The 18,428-nt window shown below is 43.3% G+C and overlaps 5 protein-coding genes across 8 annotated transcripts; 3 read left to right on the top strand and 2 right to left on the bottom strand.

The window, feature by feature from the left end:
• The first annotated feature begins 104 nt into the window (after positions 1 to 104).
• LOC117584927 (leucine-rich melanocyte differentiation-associated protein) lies at positions 105 to 6,018 on the top strand. 3 transcript variants are annotated; one of them, XM_034274082.1, is made up of 4 exons: positions 105 to 395; positions 468 to 887; positions 946 to 1,144; positions 5,763 to 6,018. In XM_034274082.1, exons 1-4 carry the CDS (start codon positions 352 to 354, stop codon positions 5,895 to 5,897), a joined length of 798 nt encoding a protein of 265 aa, XP_034129973.1. In that variant the 5' UTR covers positions 105 to 351; the 3' UTR covers positions 5,898 to 6,018. The 3 variants fall into 3 exon arrangements, with proteins under 3 accessions (XP_034129973.1, XP_034129972.1, XP_034129971.1); XM_034274081.1 differs by lacking the exon at positions 5,763 to 6,018 and having other exon boundaries at positions 111 to 332; positions 392 to 395; positions 946 to 1,562; XM_034274080.1 differs by lacking the exon at positions 5,763 to 6,018 and having other exon boundaries at positions 111 to 395; positions 946 to 1,562.
• On the bottom strand, positions 1,984 to 6,030 carry LOC117584926 (ER membrane protein complex subunit 2). 2 transcript variants are annotated; one of them, XM_034274079.1, is made up of 4 exons: positions 5,933 to 6,030; positions 2,592 to 3,000; positions 2,376 to 2,532; positions 1,984 to 2,314 (listed from the first exon to the last, which is right to left on the bottom strand). In XM_034274079.1, the coding sequence occupies exons 1-4, from the start codon at positions 5,943 to 5,945 to the stop codon at positions 2,033 to 2,035; spliced, it is 861 nt and encodes a 286-aa protein (XP_034129970.1). In that variant the 5' UTR covers positions 5,946 to 6,030; the 3' UTR covers positions 1,984 to 2,032. The 2 variants fall into 2 exon arrangements, with proteins under 2 accessions (XP_034129970.1, XP_034129969.1); XM_034274078.1 differs by lacking the exon at positions 5,933 to 6,030 and adding an exon at positions 3,194 to 3,327.
• Positions 6,031 to 7,875: 1,845 nt separating this feature from the next.
• Positions 7,876 to 10,446, top strand: LOC117585025 (xylulose kinase). The gene is made up of 6 exons (XM_034274267.1): positions 7,876 to 8,064; positions 8,450 to 8,571; positions 8,625 to 9,452; positions 9,509 to 9,730; positions 9,800 to 9,989; positions 10,053 to 10,446. Exons 1-6 carry the CDS (start codon positions 8,008 to 8,010, stop codon positions 10,281 to 10,283), a joined length of 1,650 nt encoding a protein of 549 aa, XP_034130158.1. The 5' UTR covers positions 7,876 to 8,007; the 3' UTR covers positions 10,284 to 10,446.
• LOC117585024 (splicing factor 3A subunit 1) lies at positions 10,406 to 13,472 on the bottom strand. Its single transcript, XM_034274266.1, has 7 exons — positions 13,266 to 13,472; positions 12,976 to 13,140; positions 12,757 to 12,919; positions 11,223 to 12,697; positions 10,985 to 11,163; positions 10,712 to 10,882; positions 10,406 to 10,649 (listed from the first exon to the last, which is right to left on the bottom strand). The coding sequence occupies exons 1-7, from the start codon at positions 13,372 to 13,374 to the stop codon at positions 10,548 to 10,550; spliced, it is 2,364 nt and encodes a 787-aa protein (XP_034130157.1). The 5' UTR covers positions 13,375 to 13,472; the 3' UTR covers positions 10,406 to 10,547.
• A 701-nt stretch (positions 13,473 to 14,173) lies between these two features.
• LOC117585815 (peroxidase) lies at positions 14,174 to 17,930 on the top strand. The gene is made up of 11 exons (XM_034275544.1): positions 14,174 to 14,436; positions 14,871 to 14,979; positions 15,248 to 15,578; positions 15,641 to 15,821; positions 15,894 to 16,075; positions 16,130 to 16,713; positions 16,776 to 16,929; positions 16,985 to 17,152; positions 17,219 to 17,336; positions 17,401 to 17,569; positions 17,760 to 17,930. Exons 1-11 carry the CDS (start codon positions 14,349 to 14,351, stop codon positions 17,791 to 17,793), a joined length of 2,118 nt encoding a protein of 705 aa, XP_034131435.1. The 5' UTR covers positions 14,174 to 14,348; the 3' UTR covers positions 17,794 to 17,930.
• Positions 17,931 to 18,428: the final 498 nt, after the last annotated feature.

Below are 18,428 nucleotides of genomic sequence, written 5' to 3' on the forward strand. Positions count from 1 at the left end.
AGTGTTGAATGTATTTCCAGTCCGCAATGATGACATACACATGTATGCACAATTACGTGCAAGTATGGATGTATATTATACATACTTATTATATTTTGTTTGCACTCTGAGCGGAAAGACTGAGATTATCTGTGCGGCGCGAGAATGAATTATCATTTTCCTTTCGTTTGCACCCATCATTGGACCAAAATAAAACCCACCAGAGAGCTAGCGGAAGACGCATTGCACTACATTACATTATGAGCTCCGGACCCAAAATCCCAAGCAAAGAATAACATCCTAATCAGAACATACATATGTAAATAAGTACATGTATGTACTTCTTCCCTGTTGTAAGTATTAAATAAAGTTATGTCTCGGGCATCGACATCTGAACGTTCTAACTCTGAAGACAGGTAGGTTAAGGAAGCGCCTGAGCGTCAACAAAGCAAATGATTTCTATATCTTGGTCTCGCACCCTGACTTAGCCACTCACAGAGTTGCTTGACCGAGGTGCTCAGGAACTGTGCCGATATTCAATCGCTGGAAAGCTTGAGCCTGCCACACAGCTACGACTACAACGAACGTAAGATGATTTCCCCAAACCCGTACTCCTTCAGCGGGAACGTGTCGAATAGCAGCTGCGCCAGCGAAGACGTTTCCTTCACAGACTTTATACTCGAGGACAATGGCCGCATTTCGTTGGCCTACGAAAATCTAAGAAGCATCCCAAGGCGACTTGCAGACAAATTTGCAGCACAGACCAAGTGCCTCGACCTTAGTCATAATGACTTTCGCGATTTGAAATTTCTCTCCTTCTTCGAGGACCTGGACACACTGATTTTAGACAGAAATGTGAATTTGGACTTAAACACACTACCGTATCTCCCAAGCCTTAATATATTGTGGTAAGTCATCGTCGTCTGCATTGATTTGGATAGTAACATTGACACTTTTGTCTGTTAGGATCAACAACTGCGATGTCTCGAACATAACCGACTGGATACACCGCATCGAACGTCACTGCCCGGCACTGGAACAGCTGTCGTGCATGGGCAACCCTGGCATCAACACCGTCTTCGGCCGTCAGGGTGCCGAAATGGCTGTAGCACGCGACTATATTCTTCAAGTATTACCAAATCTTAAATATCTTGACGGTGTGCCGGTCTCCCAGAACAGCGGGAACGGAAGCCATGCTCTCTCCACATCCCAAAGGCAATGCCAAGACTCAACGAGTCACTCAGGCAGTGGGAAAATTTCAACACCGACGCTCGCTTTCAAAAATCTCTTTCGACTCAAACCATCGCCGAAGCCGCACTATACTGATGGAGCTCGAGGCGATCAGATGTTTGAAAACGGATCCTCCACAAACTGACGTAACATTAAAACACGGTTCGGAAAGAGAACATACATGTGCATGTCATATTCAGGCATCCATGGAACTATCAGTGATGCACTCATTCACCTAAATTGAACGAAATCAGTTAGTGTTCTTCATTGTGACTTGGATTATTAAAAATATGCTGTGCTAATTTTATTCATTGTAACATTATAACTCAAAGACCACGTTGGTCAATATCTAATCTGCAGCTGTTTTGATTATGACTATTTTTTATTAAACGTACAGAAATAAGCTTCACCATCAAAATTCATGTTCATACTAGATAACGTTTTTTCTTCCAAACTTGTAAGGCAAATGAATACACGAAGAGAGCACACCAATCCGCTCTGCTCTCCCACAAATCGCTTACTCACTGTGGGACTCTGAAAGTAACCTACTGACCTCTTCTACTCTTCATACATATGATTAAGGAAGGGACTACGGGAGAAGTGCAATGAAACAAGCAAAGTTGCAATAACAATTTTCTGATCTTTATGCACAGTTTATTGCCGAACTATCTTAACGCAGTCAATTTAAAGAGTGATTCGTTTAGTATTTATATGTGATAATTGTTCAAGAATCAGATATTGGAAACTTATTTTGGAGAATATTTGGAATTTTTGTTTAGACATATGTTGCACACATTAATCCACCAATAAGTGCATCTTTGGGTCAATTTGACTTTATTTCCAAGTTTCCTAATGCTGCCTCCAATGAGAGAATTAATTTCTCATTGTTTTTGATCGAAGACTGCTTGGCGGTATGGGACGAAACTTGTTCCAGGGCCCACTGTGCCAGCTTTTGCGACTCTTTACGCTTGGAACTAACTGCTTTAGAGTTGGCCAAAAAGTTGCAGCTCAAATAAAGGCCATAGAGAGCACGCAAATTGTGAGGATTCAACTTAAGAGCCTGCGAATAGTACGTACGAGCTGCTTCAACATTTTCAACGCCACCCTACAAGAAAAAACAACTTATTTATATTGGAATTTGATTTCAAATAATGGTAAAAGCTCACCATGGTGTAACGTATCTCTGCGAGTCTTTGATGTATTAAATGGCTGTGGGGATTGTGCAGCAAAACTTCCTCCATGCAAAACGATGCCTTTCCGTACTCACCCTCTGCCAAGTACATGCTGCATAGCTCATGCCATGCTTCCTGATCGGACATGAACCTGTTCATACAATAAATTAGCTAGAATTCTTTTTCAATGTATTCTACAGAAAGTCCTACTTTTTTAGATAATCGTTTAGTTCCTTGATGGCTTCCACTCGACGACCACGCGCCTTAAGTATGGCAATCTTCCTTTTCCGGGGCGCAGCATTTGTCTCATCTTTGGCTATTATGGCATCCAACACTTCGTCGGCCTCGTCATATTGTTCAAGTGCTTCGTAACGCATAGCTTTGAACTTCATGACGCGCAGACTACCGGGAAACTCCAGGCTCAGCTGCTTGGTGCACTTAGTGGCAATGTCGAATCGGGCCGTATCCAATGCCGCTATTATCACCTGCTCCAGAATCAGATGTCGCTCATTGCCAGTTTTATGCACTTTGTCCTCGAGTACCGCGACCCAAAGCTGGACAACCTCCTCGCTATGGCGTCCGGTCTCCTCGCGCCACTTTCTAAACTGGTCTCGCACGTCTAAAAATATATATTATATGTTTTGAATTTGCTTTTCTAGCCAATTTAATTTAAGAAATCTTGTATAAATTTTCTTTTATCCAGACATATGTACATACAATGTGGGTACACATTTACAAAGAAAAGGACACGTGCTTAATTCAGTTGCAGTCGGATAACACCCCATTACTAATTATAACACCAGCAACTTTACCTGACCAGCTCATTTCTTCGTAGTTCAGTGTCATTTTCAATCAAAAGATAAAATTATTTAATATAAATTTAATTTATGTCAATTGACGGCAGTGTTACCGCGGACTTATCTACAAAATATACTATTTGACCCTTAGAAAAATACTGAAATATACTTCTGATTTTTAAACCGTACTACTTTTGCTGTTGAAAAAATCACTTCTAATAACCGCACCACAGAATAAAATAAACCAATAAATAAGTAGAACACTCCCTGGTTCCCGAAAAAAAATATCGATTTCAATCAAGTATACAGCATGAACATAAAAAATGATAATCTGATACATAAAACAATTATTTGTATTCTTTTGGAAAAATANCAGCCCTGAATCAACGAAGTGGTTTCTTATCAACTGCACAAGATGGGGTACGTCTGCAAACACATACACTTTTTTAGCAGAGTCGGCTGGGTGCTCAAACCATGTTTTCTCTATTTAAATAAGAAATTAAAAATGTATTCAAGTAAATATTTTATTTTAAGATTCTTACCAGGCGAGACCTGAAGATTTGTCCACAATTGATGATTCCTGGGCTTCATTTCGGTAACGACTCCCACGACGTAATATCCTACCATATAGAGCTTTTCAATGAGCATATGCAATGTGGATACAGTCATTGGCTTGTCAAAGTCGAAATACAGCGGATAATTCCAAGACTTGCGCAATCCTTGTGCCATTGCGACTTGAACGTAGTCCCGTGGCTCTTGCTCTGCTTCCAGAGAGTGTTCGTTCTCGTTTTTCGACTTTACTTTCATCTCGTCAAAATAGATTATACATATTTTGTCCTCCTCGTAAACGTCCACGGCATTTTCCATCAAGGAGATGACAAAATCTAACATTCCCGGCTGTATGTTAACTGAGCTTAACCACTTGTCCAAAGTCGATAAGGATGGAAGTGGAAACCCTTTATTAATCAAATGGCGATACGCCCGGGGACCAGCAGCATGGAGACAAACTGCATTTGATATGTCATCGTGATTCCAAAGGACTCTCTTTCCGCCGTTCTCTAGTTTCTTGACCTGCGATTTTGTGAATATTGTGTTAAGGGAATCAGTAAGCATCTGCATTTTTCCGAGTTCTTCAAGGAGCTTAGCATTTCCGCGTTGCAGGTCAGTAATTTTCTTTTGCAAGCGCATATTTTCGATGGCAAGCCCAGAATTAACAACTTCTTCTCTGAAAATTGATCTTATTATTAGCCATAAAATATAATAACTGCATGTAAACATACTCGGTTTGAGAGCTAAAATCAAAAACTGTATCGCCACAAGCTGATGCCATATGTTCTGTGAACACTTGCTTTGCTTCTAGTTTCTGTGGTACGGCAGTTGGTATCAGCCGTCTCCGCTTTGCTCCATTAACGGTCGTACAGTAAAAAAAGTCGGAATCATTAAAATGTTTCCCACAAATTTTACTTGTTTTAGTAAATGTAACGCCGGTGCTCTTCGACCACACCTCCCTTCTGTTTTCGTCTCTTGGAACTAAAATACTTCCATGCAAAGTTTTGCATCGGCATAGCAAACAATATGTTGCAGACGTGTTTATTTCTAAAAATAAAAAAATACACATCCAAAATAAAATAGTACTTGCATACTTATTTCATTGTCTTCCGCTTACGTCTTCATTTGTATACAATGAAGAAAAGGAATAAGACAATGAAAAAAATTCGCGCGCTACACAAACTACTGACAAGCTGGTGTTCCTCGAATGAGGTGGTGAATCCGTCACCTTATTACTAATTTCACCATTCTCTAGGCTTTATTTTGTTGTAATATGTAAATACATACATATACATTCGTGAGTGTGGATTGTACTTCCTGTCCGCAATGATGAAATACACATGTATGCACAATTACGTGCAAGTATGGATGTATATTACACATACTTATTATATTTTGTTTGCACTCCGAGCGGAAAGACTGAGATTATCTGTGCGGCGCGAGAATGAATTATCATTTTCCTTTCGTTTGCACCCATCATTGGACCAAAATAAAACCCACCAGAGAGCTAGCGGAAGACGCATTGCACTACATTACATTATGAGCTTCGGACCCCAAATCCCAAGCAAAGAATAACATCCTAATCAGAACATACAGATGTAAATAAGTACATGTATGTTTTTAATAGTAAAGTACTTCTTCCCTGTTGTAAGTATTAAATAAAGTTATGTCTCGAGCATCGACATCTGAACGTTCTAAATCTGAAGATAGGTAGGTTAAGGAAGCAGAAATGTGAATTTGGACTTAAACACACTACCGTATCTCCCAAGCCTTAATATATTGTGGTAAGTCATCGTCGTCTGCATTGATTTGGATAGCCACATTGACACTTTTGTCTGTTAGGATCAACAACTGCGATGTCTCGAACATAACCGACTGGATACACCGCATCGAACGTCACTGCCCGGCACTGGAACAGCTGTCGTGCATGGGCAACCCTGTCATCAGCACCGTCTTCGGCCGTCAGGGTGCCAAAACGGCTGTAGCACGCGACTATATTCTTCAAGTATTACCAAATCTTAAATATCTTGACGGTGTCCCGGTCTCCCAAAACAACGGGAACGGAAGCCATGCTCTCTCCACATCCAGTCACTCGGGCCGCTATTATCACCTGCTCCAGAATCAGATGTCGATGTCCATTGCCAGTTTTAATTCAATTGCAGTCGGATAACACCCCATTACTAATTATAACACCAGCAACTTTACCTGACCAGCTCATTTCTTAGTAGTTCAGTGTCATTTTTAATCAAAAGATAAAAGTATTAAATATAAATATAATTTATGTCAATTGACAGCAGTGTTACCGAGGACTTATCTATAAAATATACTATTTGACCCTTAGAAAAATACTGAAATATACTTCTGATTTTTAAACCGTACTACTTTTGCTGTTGAAAAAATCACTTCTAATAACCGCACCACAGAATAAAATAAACCAATAAATAAGTAGAACACTCCCTGGTTCCCGAAAAAAAATATCGATTTCAATCAAGTATACAGCATGAACATAAAAAATGATAATCTGATACATAAAACAATTATTTGTATTCTTTTGGAAAAATATGTATTTAATCACTACTACTAATAAAGTTTTTACCTATNCTCAGTTGGCAGCTTGACTCTCTGTCTGCCTGACGAGGGCAGCCCTGAATCAACGAAGTGGTTTCTTATCAACTGCACAAGATGGGGTACGTCTGCAAACACATACACTTTTTTAGCAGAGTCGGCTGGGTGCTCAAACCATGTTTTCTCTATTTAAATAAGAAATTAAAAATGTATTCAAGTAAATATTTTATTTTAAGATTCTTACCAGGCGAGACCTGAAGATTTGTCCACAATTGATGATTCCTGGGCTTCATTTCGGTAACGACTCCCACGACATAATATCCTACCATATAGAGCTTTTCAATGAGCATATGCAATGTGGATACAGTCATTGGCTTGTCAAAGTCGAAATACAGCGGATAATTCCAAGACTTGCGCAATCCTTGTGCCATTGCGACTTGAACGTAGTCCCGTGGCTCTTGCTCTGCTTCCAGAGAGTGTTCGTTCTCGTTTTTCGACTTTACTTTCATCTCGTCAAAATAGATTATACATATTTTGTCCTCCTCGTAAACGTCCACGGCATTTTCCATCAAGGAGATGACAAAATCTAACATTCCCGGCTGTATGTTAACTGAGCTCAACCACTTGTCCAAAGTCGATAAGGATGGAAGTGGAAACCCTTTATTAATCAAATGGCGATACGCCCGGGGACCAGCAGCATGGAGACAAACTGCATTTGATATGTCATCGTGATTCCAAAGGACTCTCTTTCCGCCGTTCTCTAGTTTCTTGACCTGCGATTTTGTGAATATTGTGTTAAGGGAATCAGTAAGCATCTGCATTTTTCCGAGTTCTTCAAGGAGCTTAGCATTTTCGCGTTGCAGGTCAGTAATTTTCTTTTGCAAGCGCATATTTTCGATGGCAAGCCCAGAATTAACAACTTCTTCTCTGAAAATTGATCTTATTATTAGCCATAAAATATAATAACTGCATGTAAACATACTCGGTTTGAGAGCTAAAATCAAAAACTTTATCGCCACAAGCTGATGACATGTGTTCTGTGAACTTAGGTTGCACAGGTCTTGGCCTCTGCGGTACAGCAGTTGGCTTCAGTTTTATCCGTGTACTATAATAGTAAGCACATACTTTTACTTGTTTTATGAAGAAGAGAGAGACAAGCGAACGCCAGAACGCCACGAAAGAGAGCAGATGAGAGGACCACAGACTTTTCAAAATCGCTCTTGCTTATACCACCTTGATAGTAAATTCACCTTGAGATGGTTCTCGAAAGAGAGCAGATGTAGGGACTACGCCTTATTAGTAAACATTCACCATGGCCATTCCTTGTTGTTGTACTTTATGTGCTAATATAATTTTAATTTAGAACAAGCAAGCGGTTTAAAGATATGGTTATGTTAATATACAATATAATATCATCTATATAATACATTTCTGAGCCAATCCCAAATATATAAAATACAAGACGTGAACTCGACTCGACACGCCTCTGGTCCTACTGTGGTCACTAACCATCGATATATAATTGAAGCATCGATATGTGTATCTATCGCGTAACAATCATCCCTAGTTGTTTATAAAGCCTCACATTCAAAATTTCTAGTTTGTAAAAAAAAACATTTTCTCTTCAAGCGGCAACTTGATCTGCATGTTGGATGTGAAGGAGCCGTCGATTACAAGGCGATAAACGAAACCGAGACGTACGAGAAGCAAACACTATGGGCCCTCCGCAATTAGGGCGCACATTTTTGGGCTTCGACTTGAGCACTCAGAAGGTAAAACGGCAGCAGCCACTGCCTACGTTGAATTTTTGCGCTGCAGAGGCGTGTTGCTCGACAACTTGTATTTCGTCTGCTTACGCATGCAGCTTCAACCAAGCGTGTGTTATTGAGAGAGGTCAGACAACATAGAGGGGCACACGAATCTCATAACGTATCAGCTACTTCTTATCAATGACCCCTAGCCGTTCCCTATTGCTTATCTGTAAGCCACGTTAATTTAGCTATAGGCGTATGTATTTTATGCCCTACGCCTCCAGTTAACCACCCAAAGAACTAGAAAGTCAAGCAAAATGACGCAATCTTTGACACTTATTTGCCCTTAGAACCTACAGACATGCTTGATCGTTAGTTTTAAGGTGTGTCCTATGACTCTTTTCAGCTGAAAGCTATTCTGCTCAACTCCAGCCTGAAAGTTGTTGCCTCGGCCGAGGTGAAGTTTGACAGCGACTTACCGGAGTTTCGAACCTCTGGTGGAGCCAGTCCCGGACCCAACAAACATGAGTACGTCCAGGCCTAGACTCCTAAATATGACCTATACATGACCTATTCGTCAGATTCTTTGTGCAGCCAGTGATGTGGGTGAAGGCCATGGACATTGTGCTGGACCGTTTAGTGATGCAGGAGGCGGATTTGAGCACCGTTGCTGCCATCAGTGGGTCGGGACAGCAGCATGGCTCCTTGTACTGGTCAAAGCACGGCATTTCAGCATTGCAGAACCTTGATCCTGAAAAGTTTCTCCACGCACAAATTGATGACTCGGCATTTGTGGTCAACCGCACTCCCATTTGGATGGATGCGTCCACCACCAAGCAGTGCCTGGAGATGGAGACGGCCATTGGAGGTCACACCCAGATGGTTCAGCTGACGGGCTCCAAGTGCTACGAACGATTTACAGGGCCCCAGATACGCAAGATCTACCAGCAGCGCACGCATGCCTACGAGGATGCCCAACGAATCTCATTGGTCAGCAGCTTTTTGGCCTCACTCTTTTTGGGCAATGTGGCCCCGATCGATTTCAGCGATGGCTCCGGCATGAACCTACTGGACATCCGTGAAAAATCCTGGTCTAAGGCCTGCCTGAATGCCTGTGCCCCTGACCTGGACGAGCGTCTTGGCCAGGCGGTTAGTGCCAATACGGTCCTTGGCGACGTTTCAGAATATTTTGCAAAGCGCTTCTGCTTTCCGGAGTCATGCAAAGTCGTCGCTTGCACCGGCGATAATCCGTCGGCATTGGCAGGCATGCTAGTGGACAATGACTGGCTGAGTGTATCCCTTGGCACTAGCGACACCTTAATGATGAGTTTTGAAAAGCCGCCAATCTGGGAGGAGGGCCATGTGTTGTGTCATCCAACGCAGACGGACGAGTTCATGGGACTGTTATGGTAAGTCGGCTTTACGAAAGAACAACAACGCACATACATATGTAAAATGTTTGTAGTTTTAGAAATGGCTCTTTGGTCCGCGAGGCCATGAACAATGTGGAAGCTGAGGGGAATTGGGGGAAGTTCAACGAGCTGCTTGAATCGACACCGCGTGGAAACTTTGGCAATATGGCCGTGCATTTCAACGACATGGAAATTATTCCCAAGGCGAAGGGCACATTGCGATGGAACAAGGATTGTTTGCCCAATTCCCCGGACGCTTCCAAGGGTGTTATTAAGTAAGCCATTGCATATATAGAATGAAGCGCTGGATAAATTTTAACTACCAATTCGTTCTGATTTTACAGATTTAGATCACCTCAAATCGAAATTCGTGCCTTAATCGAGGGTCAAATGCTGCACCATCGAGCTGTTGCCGAAGACATGGGCTTCCAGTTTGGAACAAACACAAAAGTCCTTGCCACTGGCGGAGCGTCCATAAACAAGTCCATTCTGCAAGTTATCGCTGACGTGTTCAACGCACCCGTCCATATTCAGGTAATATCACTGCTCGATTGCCCTTTGCCATGTTTCGATACCATCAAAATTGCCTTTTTTCAGACTGAGAGCGAGGCTGCCCTAATGGGGGCCGCTTACAGAGCATCGTATGCTCTGTATCGTCATGAGAGTGATGAAACGGTGCCCCTCAGCTATCGCGACTATATTCTCAGCCTGACGTCCAACAATCTGCAGCTTGTCTGCGAGCCACACAAGGACAGCGAAGCAATTTACGCACCAATGCTGGATCGATACCGCGACATGGCGGGAATTCTGCAAAGCGGAACCCTGTGATCGAAAGGAACTATGAACGAAACCCAAGGCCACATTTTGTACTCCAACGCATTCCCGACTTACTCTTTACTTTTATATTCCACCTGACACTAATAAGTAGGACTAAAGTGCAATTAACAAAATTCTGTGATCGAGAATTTATTAAAAACGTATGCGAAACCACCATAACGAATCATTTTCCACATATGTAGTACAGAAACTCTCTGCAAAAGACTATGCTGGACTGAGACAAGCTCGGCCGATTGTTTCTCCGACTCCGAAGGCTTACTTCTTGCGACCGCCACGCTCCTTCACCTGCAAGTGCACCGTCATCCCGTTTAGGAGATTGTAGAACGCCATCGAGTTGCTGTCTTTGAAGAACATCCCCTGAAAGACAAAGCATGTGTGTATAATTCTGTCTAGCTAAAATAAAAAGGCTCGAAGCTTACCTCGTAGAAGATTTTCTGCTTGGCCGGCGGCATGCCCGTTTCATCTTGCAGCTTCGCCTTGAGGTTAGCAATGGGGTCAGTGAGTGCCAGTGTTACAGCGATCATCTGTCCGTTCAGCTTCCACTCTGACTTATCTGAGTTCGGAACAAGAACCTGGATGGTGACGGGGCTCTGCAAGGGAGCGGAAAGTGCACACAAAAGGAATTATTGTCTCGTGTATCGTGCAGTGAAAATTAAGAATAAAAATCATAAATAAATCGAACGGTGGCTGACCTTGTGCGCGGCAATGAATTCTGCTTCCGGGATTAGATTGTCCTCCGATCGCAATTTCTTTGTGGGCGGCTCATCCTCCACGGACATTAGATCGACTGGCGGTGCCGGTGAGATTTGCGCTGGTCCTCCAGTGGGCTGCATGTTCATATACCCTCCAGTGCCAGGGCCAAAGGGAGTTTCTGCAAGAGGAACACGTTTTGTCCAGGAAGTTTGGCATTGATCATAATTAACTACATACGCATCATGAGAGGTCGCAGTTGCATCATCATGACAGGATTGGCCTGTGTCTGGGGCTGCTGGTGATGATGGGATGGATGCTGGTGTGTCTGGTGCTGCGGAGCTGATTGGTGCTGCTGCGGTGGATGATGATGGTGCAAATTGTGGTGTGCGTGGTGGCCACCTCCTTGATGGTGCTGGCTCTGGCCATGGCTGTGCTGGGGCTTGGAAGACGGCTGCGGCGGGGCCGATAGTGTTGCTTTGTTTCCCACAGGCTTGGGGCCAATTTTCTCCTTTTCTTCGTCTGGCAGCAGACCCTTGACCTTATGAATTTGATGGATTTGGTCCTCCAGAGTGATGTTGGCCCGAGCCGCTCTAGTGGCGGCCTCAACACTGGAAGTGTGGCCATCCCAGGTAACGCGATCGTCCTTTTTGGTCTCCTCTTCGCCCAGTTTTTTGCCAATGACCGTTTCCTCGTCGCCAACACCGAAAATATCGGTACGCCGCTCTGCCAACTGCTTCAGGCTTGCCTCGATGGCAGTACCAGCTGCAAAGACATTGTCCTGGTTGATTTTCTCGACAGTGTGCTTGTCCCGCTGTTCCACCCATCGCGGATCCAGTAGACCAATACGCATGTGCTCCGACACCTTGGATGCCGGGATCTTTTCGCCAGTAATTGGAGAAATAAGGTACTCGTCCGTGGGCATGGGCGCTGCCTTGGGTTGTGTGGCCTTAGGGTCGTACTTCTTGACCAGAACCTTGTCGTGAGTAGGCGGCTGCATTGGGGCCACAGCAGGCTGCAGCTTGGCCGCAGGCGTGTCCTCGTCACTCGATGCTTCGTCCATGTCCTGCACCTGAGTGTTGTCCCGTTTGGTGCCAACTGATTGGCCGAACGATGAAACGTTCTTCATTTGGATGCCGACTCTGTTTTCCATTTGCGACAGCTTGAGGCCACTCTCCAAATGGCTAGCAACCTGTGAGTCGTCTTCTTCGTCGGACTCAATTTGCATTTCTATATCTCCCTCCTCTTCCATGAGGCGCTCCTCCATAAGAACTCTGGCACCGACCTCGTCTGGATTTGTAGGCGGAGGGAAGTTGCCAGACTCGAATGGTTGATAATCCACGGTCTCTACAACCACAAAATCGTGCCAGTCAATCTGGGCGTACGCAACACGTTCTCTCTCAATTTTTTCCTCTTCCCGACGACGCTGCGCCTCCTGGTGGCGTTGCCAGTTGGCGCGGTATTTCACCTGCTCCAGTACCTGGTTCATGCTGCTACGCCCTGGGGCGCTCTCTGTGCGAAGCTTTCCCAGCAAATCCTTGGGCGGTATGAGCACTTTCGTATACTGCTCCAATAACTTGGTGAAGTACTGAAAGAGCGAGTGCTGAGGTCTCAGAAAATCAAACTGAAAGTTCCGCTGCTCCCGACTCATCAGATTGGTAAGAAACTGCCGCCCGTTGCGGGCAACAAACTGAGCAGTAAGCTTCACAATGTCTCTGAAAGGGATTCAATTATTAAGTAGAGGGCCAGAGATTCTTGGTCAAGATTCACTCACAAGTCCAAAGCCGAAATCGAAGGGGGGTCAGCAATAAACTCAAACTCTTGTGGAGGTTCCTTGGGGACAAATTGCTGCTCCACCACTTGCTTCAAAAGTTCCTGCTGTCGCTGTTGGGCAGCACTCGTGACCGCAAGTTGCTTGACAGCTGTTATGCCGGCATCTGAAATAGTTTTCACATAACATAAGACATTGCAATTAATTGGTGTGTTTGCTTACCATTTCCCTCTCGAAACTCGTTCACCTTGTGCCTGTAGTAGGCATGATAGGGATCTCCACCATTCAGAAAGTTGAACTTTGGGTTGCCCAGCTCGTTTTGCCGGATGCGTGCCTCGAACTCGGGTCCATTGCGTGCCACAAAGCTTGCGGTCTTGTCAACGATATCTAATTTTTAAACTTTGCTTACTGAGTATGTGGAAAACAAAATATATTGGCAATAGCGTTTAAATATGTATGCTAAATCTGCATAAATGTATAATAAGGTTATTGTATTGTTTTGTAAAGGATGCTTCTAACTTCTGGCGGCGGATATATTATGCCAATAATTGGTCCGGACATTGGCTTCGATTGATCATTTCCGAACTGCTCGTCGGTGGCTTCTGCGTCTAGAGTCGGCATTGCAACTGAAAACTACTTATTTTATTGACGATTGACTTATTTTATTGTTTTGTATGTATTTTGCACGTTTGTTTGGATGAAAATATTCTTCTTTTTTCGGAGATTAGAGATGGAAAAAAATTGATAGCAATCTGTTTTGAGACCATCGTTTCCCCCTATCGATGCGTGTCATATATATCGTCACCAGGCGAGTGTGACCAGGCACACACACTACGGTTACACTGCATTGCAGTCCACGTAGATGGACTTAAGCGCTTCTAATATAAATTATTTTAAAATATTTAATAAACATGTTCTTATCTACAAATAATAGATTCTGTATAAGGTATACATTTACATTGTTTGAAATGTACATTTTGCGCGTCGCGAACGTACGATGTGCAAAAAAGATAGAAAACACACACTCTCAAAACTTTTAGCGCGAAACAGAAGTCGACTTCGGCTTAAACTAGTAAAATGCAAAAATCTGAGAATTGGAAAGGAATGCCGGTTACTACGGCCGAAATGTCAAATCAATTGAGTGAAATTGACACCGACACCGTAGTCAGCTAAAGGGAAACTATTTTTCACAAATTTTCTATGATGTCTGTGTGCTGTCTTTTGACAGCTGTAAGGGTGTTTATTTTGAATAGCTTTATCTAATTTGAAAAATTGTCTACCAAGTGCCCAGCGGGTATCTTACAGTCGCAAGTCGTATTGTTAGTGCCGAGAGAGAATTCGCGCTCTCACACTGATTATGACGTTGATTATGCCTGATAAATGATCGGCTCAGCGGATTCCAGTTGTGGAAATTTTCATGCATTTAGTAGTCTATGAGCCGCTCTCAACCGTTGACGTTCCAATCAAATTATCAGAATAGCGCTGAGTAGCGTCTTCTGAGACGCAGTTCGGGCTACTTCCTTATCAGTCATTTGCTACGTGACTTAAATTACACTTACTTTATAAGCTGAATCGTGAAGAACAAACAAAGTGAAATGTTTCTAAACATCTACCTTTGCATGCTGACTGTAGTAATAGGAACGTCGGCATCTTCATTGAATAATCGGTTGGAGATCCCACATCGTAAGTCACACACTTGAAAAACATTTTCGAAAACAATTTCTAACGCCCAGTTATACTATTTATACTGCAATATAAAAAACAGACACAAGCTACTTTGACCCTATATTTGTTTCACTTTGTGACGCAAATCATGAAAATTCACAAATAAAATTGTTCAAGGGTATACTAAGTAGCCGATAATAAAGTAGCGGCGTTAATTCGCGGTAAAAATTTCCCATAGACGAAGGACAATATTGGCAAGTAATATTCGTGCATATCAATTCAACTGGGAAAACACACATTTAGTTCGCTGTTTGTGGAACAGTATGAAAAATGTAGGAAACTCATTGTTAATTTTTGTCAGAACTTGTGATACTTGGCTCCCCAAAATCCATGTGGGCATTAACAAGTGAAAAATATACTTAATAAATTGTTTGACTTTTCATATCTTTTAGCACGAGAAGTTATAAATCCAGATGTACAAGCGTTCTTAGACGGTCTTTCATCAGAAAAGTGGCAAGAGCTCGTAAGCTCAGGACTGGACTCAATAAACAGACAGAAACGGTTCGTTAAAATGCATATAAATGCATTAGTTAACAAAAAAAAGGGACGTTTTTCAGCATACACTGATTCAAAAGATTTAATAACCCAAGAATTTAACATTTCCTTGATATGTTCCAAAGATAATCCAACTAATTTAAAAGATTTAATATTTAACATTTAAGTGCATATTAAAATCATTTCCGTATCCCGTCATTTAATATCTTTGCTAGCTAATACCTATCCTTTTTAGTATTTATTAAACATGTAATTGCTGGATTTGTCATTTCAGACTGGAGGAAAACCTTCTGAGCTCAGAAATTACTGTCCAAAACGGTAGTCTCTCGCATGTGCAACTTCTGGATACACTGCCCAACAGGGCTTCAAACGAAGACAGTGAAATTGCCTTGAAGATCCTCAAGTCTAGCCTCTTCGTCTATAACACCCAATGCCTGCCCCATGACATTGGAGGTGAAGAATGTCGAGCATATCTGGAAAACAAGCCCCTGCCAGAGGGCAGCGTTCTTCGATCCGAATGCCTTAAGCTGCTGAAGAGCAAGAGGGAGGGTCACCATGCGTTTAGGAGACTGCTTGACCCCCACTACAAGAACGGGTTATATGAGGTACGTTTCAGAAGTTGGCTTTGGCCAGAAATGGCTCCACTTTAATACGTTGATGATTTCAGACTTTTACAGAGGATCACTTGCCTGCTCCATGGTCCATTAGTGTGGCGCTTTATGAGCCCGACAACATTCAGAAGGCGAAACAGGCGCGCTACCACGCAGATGGAAACCTTAATTTGGGAATCGCGCAGTGGGCCCAGTTTGTGGAACACGATCTTAGCAAGCCCGTTTCGCAATCGATGAGTAAGAAGACAGCGACTCTCAATTTCAGGTTCATCTAAAGAGTATTTCATTTCAAGATTTCTGTTTTCATAGGCAATGGAGCACCGATAGAATGTTGCAACCGGGATCAGAATAAACTTCAACCGAGGCACAACCATCCGGCCTGTGCGCCAATTATATCTCAGGCCAGCGGAAGGTACGGCAGGGCGAACTGTCTCAATTATGTAAGGAGCGCTCTCGCGGTAGCCGACTGTAACTTTGGCGGGGCTGAGCAGGTTGGTACCTATGCTCCATGGATGGTACGAGTTCTGATTTATATCCGCTAATAGCTGAACCAGGCCACAGGATACTTGGATTTGTCCCAACTTTATGGCTTCACGCCTGCAGCTGAGAGAAAGATGAGAGCGTTCGTTCGCGGAAACCTGAAGTCAACATCGAACGGTGCACACCTAAATGACCTTCTGCCAATGACCGCCGATACGGACTACAAGGAACACTCGTTCTGTGCGTGGGGGGCTAGTGCAAATGCAACATGTTTTGCGGCGGGCGACTCTCGTGTTAACAGCAATCCCTACTCCATACTGGTTTACACAATCTTCATGCGCAACCATAACCGACTTGCAGCCGAGCTGATGGAGCGATATCCCAGCTGGAGTGACGAGAAGCTTTTCCAGTCGGCCAAGGCGGTGAATGTGGACATCTACAGACGCGTGATCATGCGGGAGTGGCTGCCGGAAGTGCTCGGAACGCAACTGACCTCAGAGGTACTGGCCACGCACCAACCCAGCAGTCGCCAAAGCGCTATTGAGATATCTAACGAGTTCGGAGTGGCTGCCAGTCGCTTCTATTTCTCTATGCTACCGAATGAGCTCCACAACCTAGCCAAAAATGACGACGATAATTATGTTCGAAAGTGAGTTGCTTTTCAGTACACCGCTGACTGCTTTACGTGTGTACTCTAATTTTAATTTCCAGCACAGTGACGCCAACTGTGCCAACAGACCTTTTTGTGCTGAAGGACCAGATTTACAGGCCCCGAATTCAGTACACGGCGAAGAAGCTGGACCAAATACTGCACAGTGTGCTCAACCAACGTGCCTTGAAAATGGATTCCTCCTATGCGGGTGGTGTAAGTTAAAAGTCTCAATGAATTCAATGCTCTAAGGCTTGTGTCGCTCTTGCAGGTCGTTTGGCACGAGAACACGAAACCAGGACATGCTGATATTCTAGCGTTCGATATTCAGCGCGGCAGGGACCACGGTCTCCAACCCTATTACAAATACTTGGAAGTGTGCAGCCAGATTGGACCAGTGACTGGCTGGAGTGATTTCGAGAAATTTATACCCAAAAATGTGAGTCAACGCGCTTTCATACATCCTCCAGTCAAATCTACATAAATAATTTTTGTTCATTGAAAGGCTTTGGATAAGATGAAGAGCATCTATGCTAGTTGGACTGATGTGGACCTAATTGTGGGCGGAATTGCCGAGCGAACTGTGAACGGAACTGTCGGTGCTACCTTTGGCTGCATACTTTGTAGGCTACCCATCATATATAATAATATGTATTACACAGTTTAAATACTTAACTCTATTTTTAGCCGAGCAATTTGCGAAGGTGCACCAGCGACATCTGCAAGAGCCAGATCTTCCACCCTGGTCCGCTTCGTTGTTGGAAGATTATCGATACATGAATGGAAGCAAACTCTTGTGTCTGAACTCAGAGTTGAGGACTACGCCGCAGAATATCTTTCAGTTGCCTTCAGCAAGGTCAGTGCATGGTGATGTCGCGCAGGCGCTTCTCAAGGGGCTCACATCAACAGCTCATTTATCACCTGTTGCCTGAGCTGAGTCATACTTTCATAGCTTGATATCTACTTCAGTATCCCCTTGTGATAAGCTCGCCTACAACAATTTACTACCAATTACCTAATCGTTAATTTTGTGTCTTTTTTCACAGCAATCAACTGATCGATTGCGACAATGTGGTCTAGCGGATGACACAGAAAGAATCGGGGCTAACATCAAGATGATTTTGTAATTTGTCTTAAGCTCAAATAATTATTAAATAGTTTGATCAAGGAACCACAGTCTTCGCGATGCCAAGGTTGTCCCCGGTACTTCAATTTCAGTCAAAATTTGTTCAATATTCTGTGGTTTGTTTAAAAGAAAAGTGAATACAAAATAATGTCTCGTCATAAGAAAATCTTCACGTGATTTCTAAGGTTGTGATGGAAGAGACACTTGTGTGGCTGTCAACCCAAAAAGAAGATATCGCAACTAACCAATTAAAATAGGTTTATTTATGTGCATGGAAATGGTAAATGTAGCAACGAGTATTCCATCATGCTGTACAGACGGCTGCGGTGTAGACATTTCACTCTGTTAGCAGATATGCTAAAAATGTTTTAAAAGAAATCGTAGCAGCGATTTCTGCTTATCTAACACTGACTCGTCGATTGGGCGTTCTTTTTTGGGTTTCATGGAAGAGACGGCTGACCGTTTGATGCGATCACCTTGTGAACGATACTGGGAGCAGAGCTCTCTGTCGTGGTGGGATTTCTGTTATTTTTTCAGCAAGAACGGTGCGACCGTTCTGATAAGATTGTGCCAATAGTGCCAATGAGTA

This window comes from Drosophila guanche, unplaced genomic scaffold (assembly GCF_900245975.1).
Source record: "Drosophila guanche unplaced genomic scaffold, DGUA_6, whole genome shotgun sequence".
NCBI lineage: Eukaryota > Metazoa > Arthropoda > Insecta > Diptera > Drosophilidae > Drosophila > Drosophila guanche.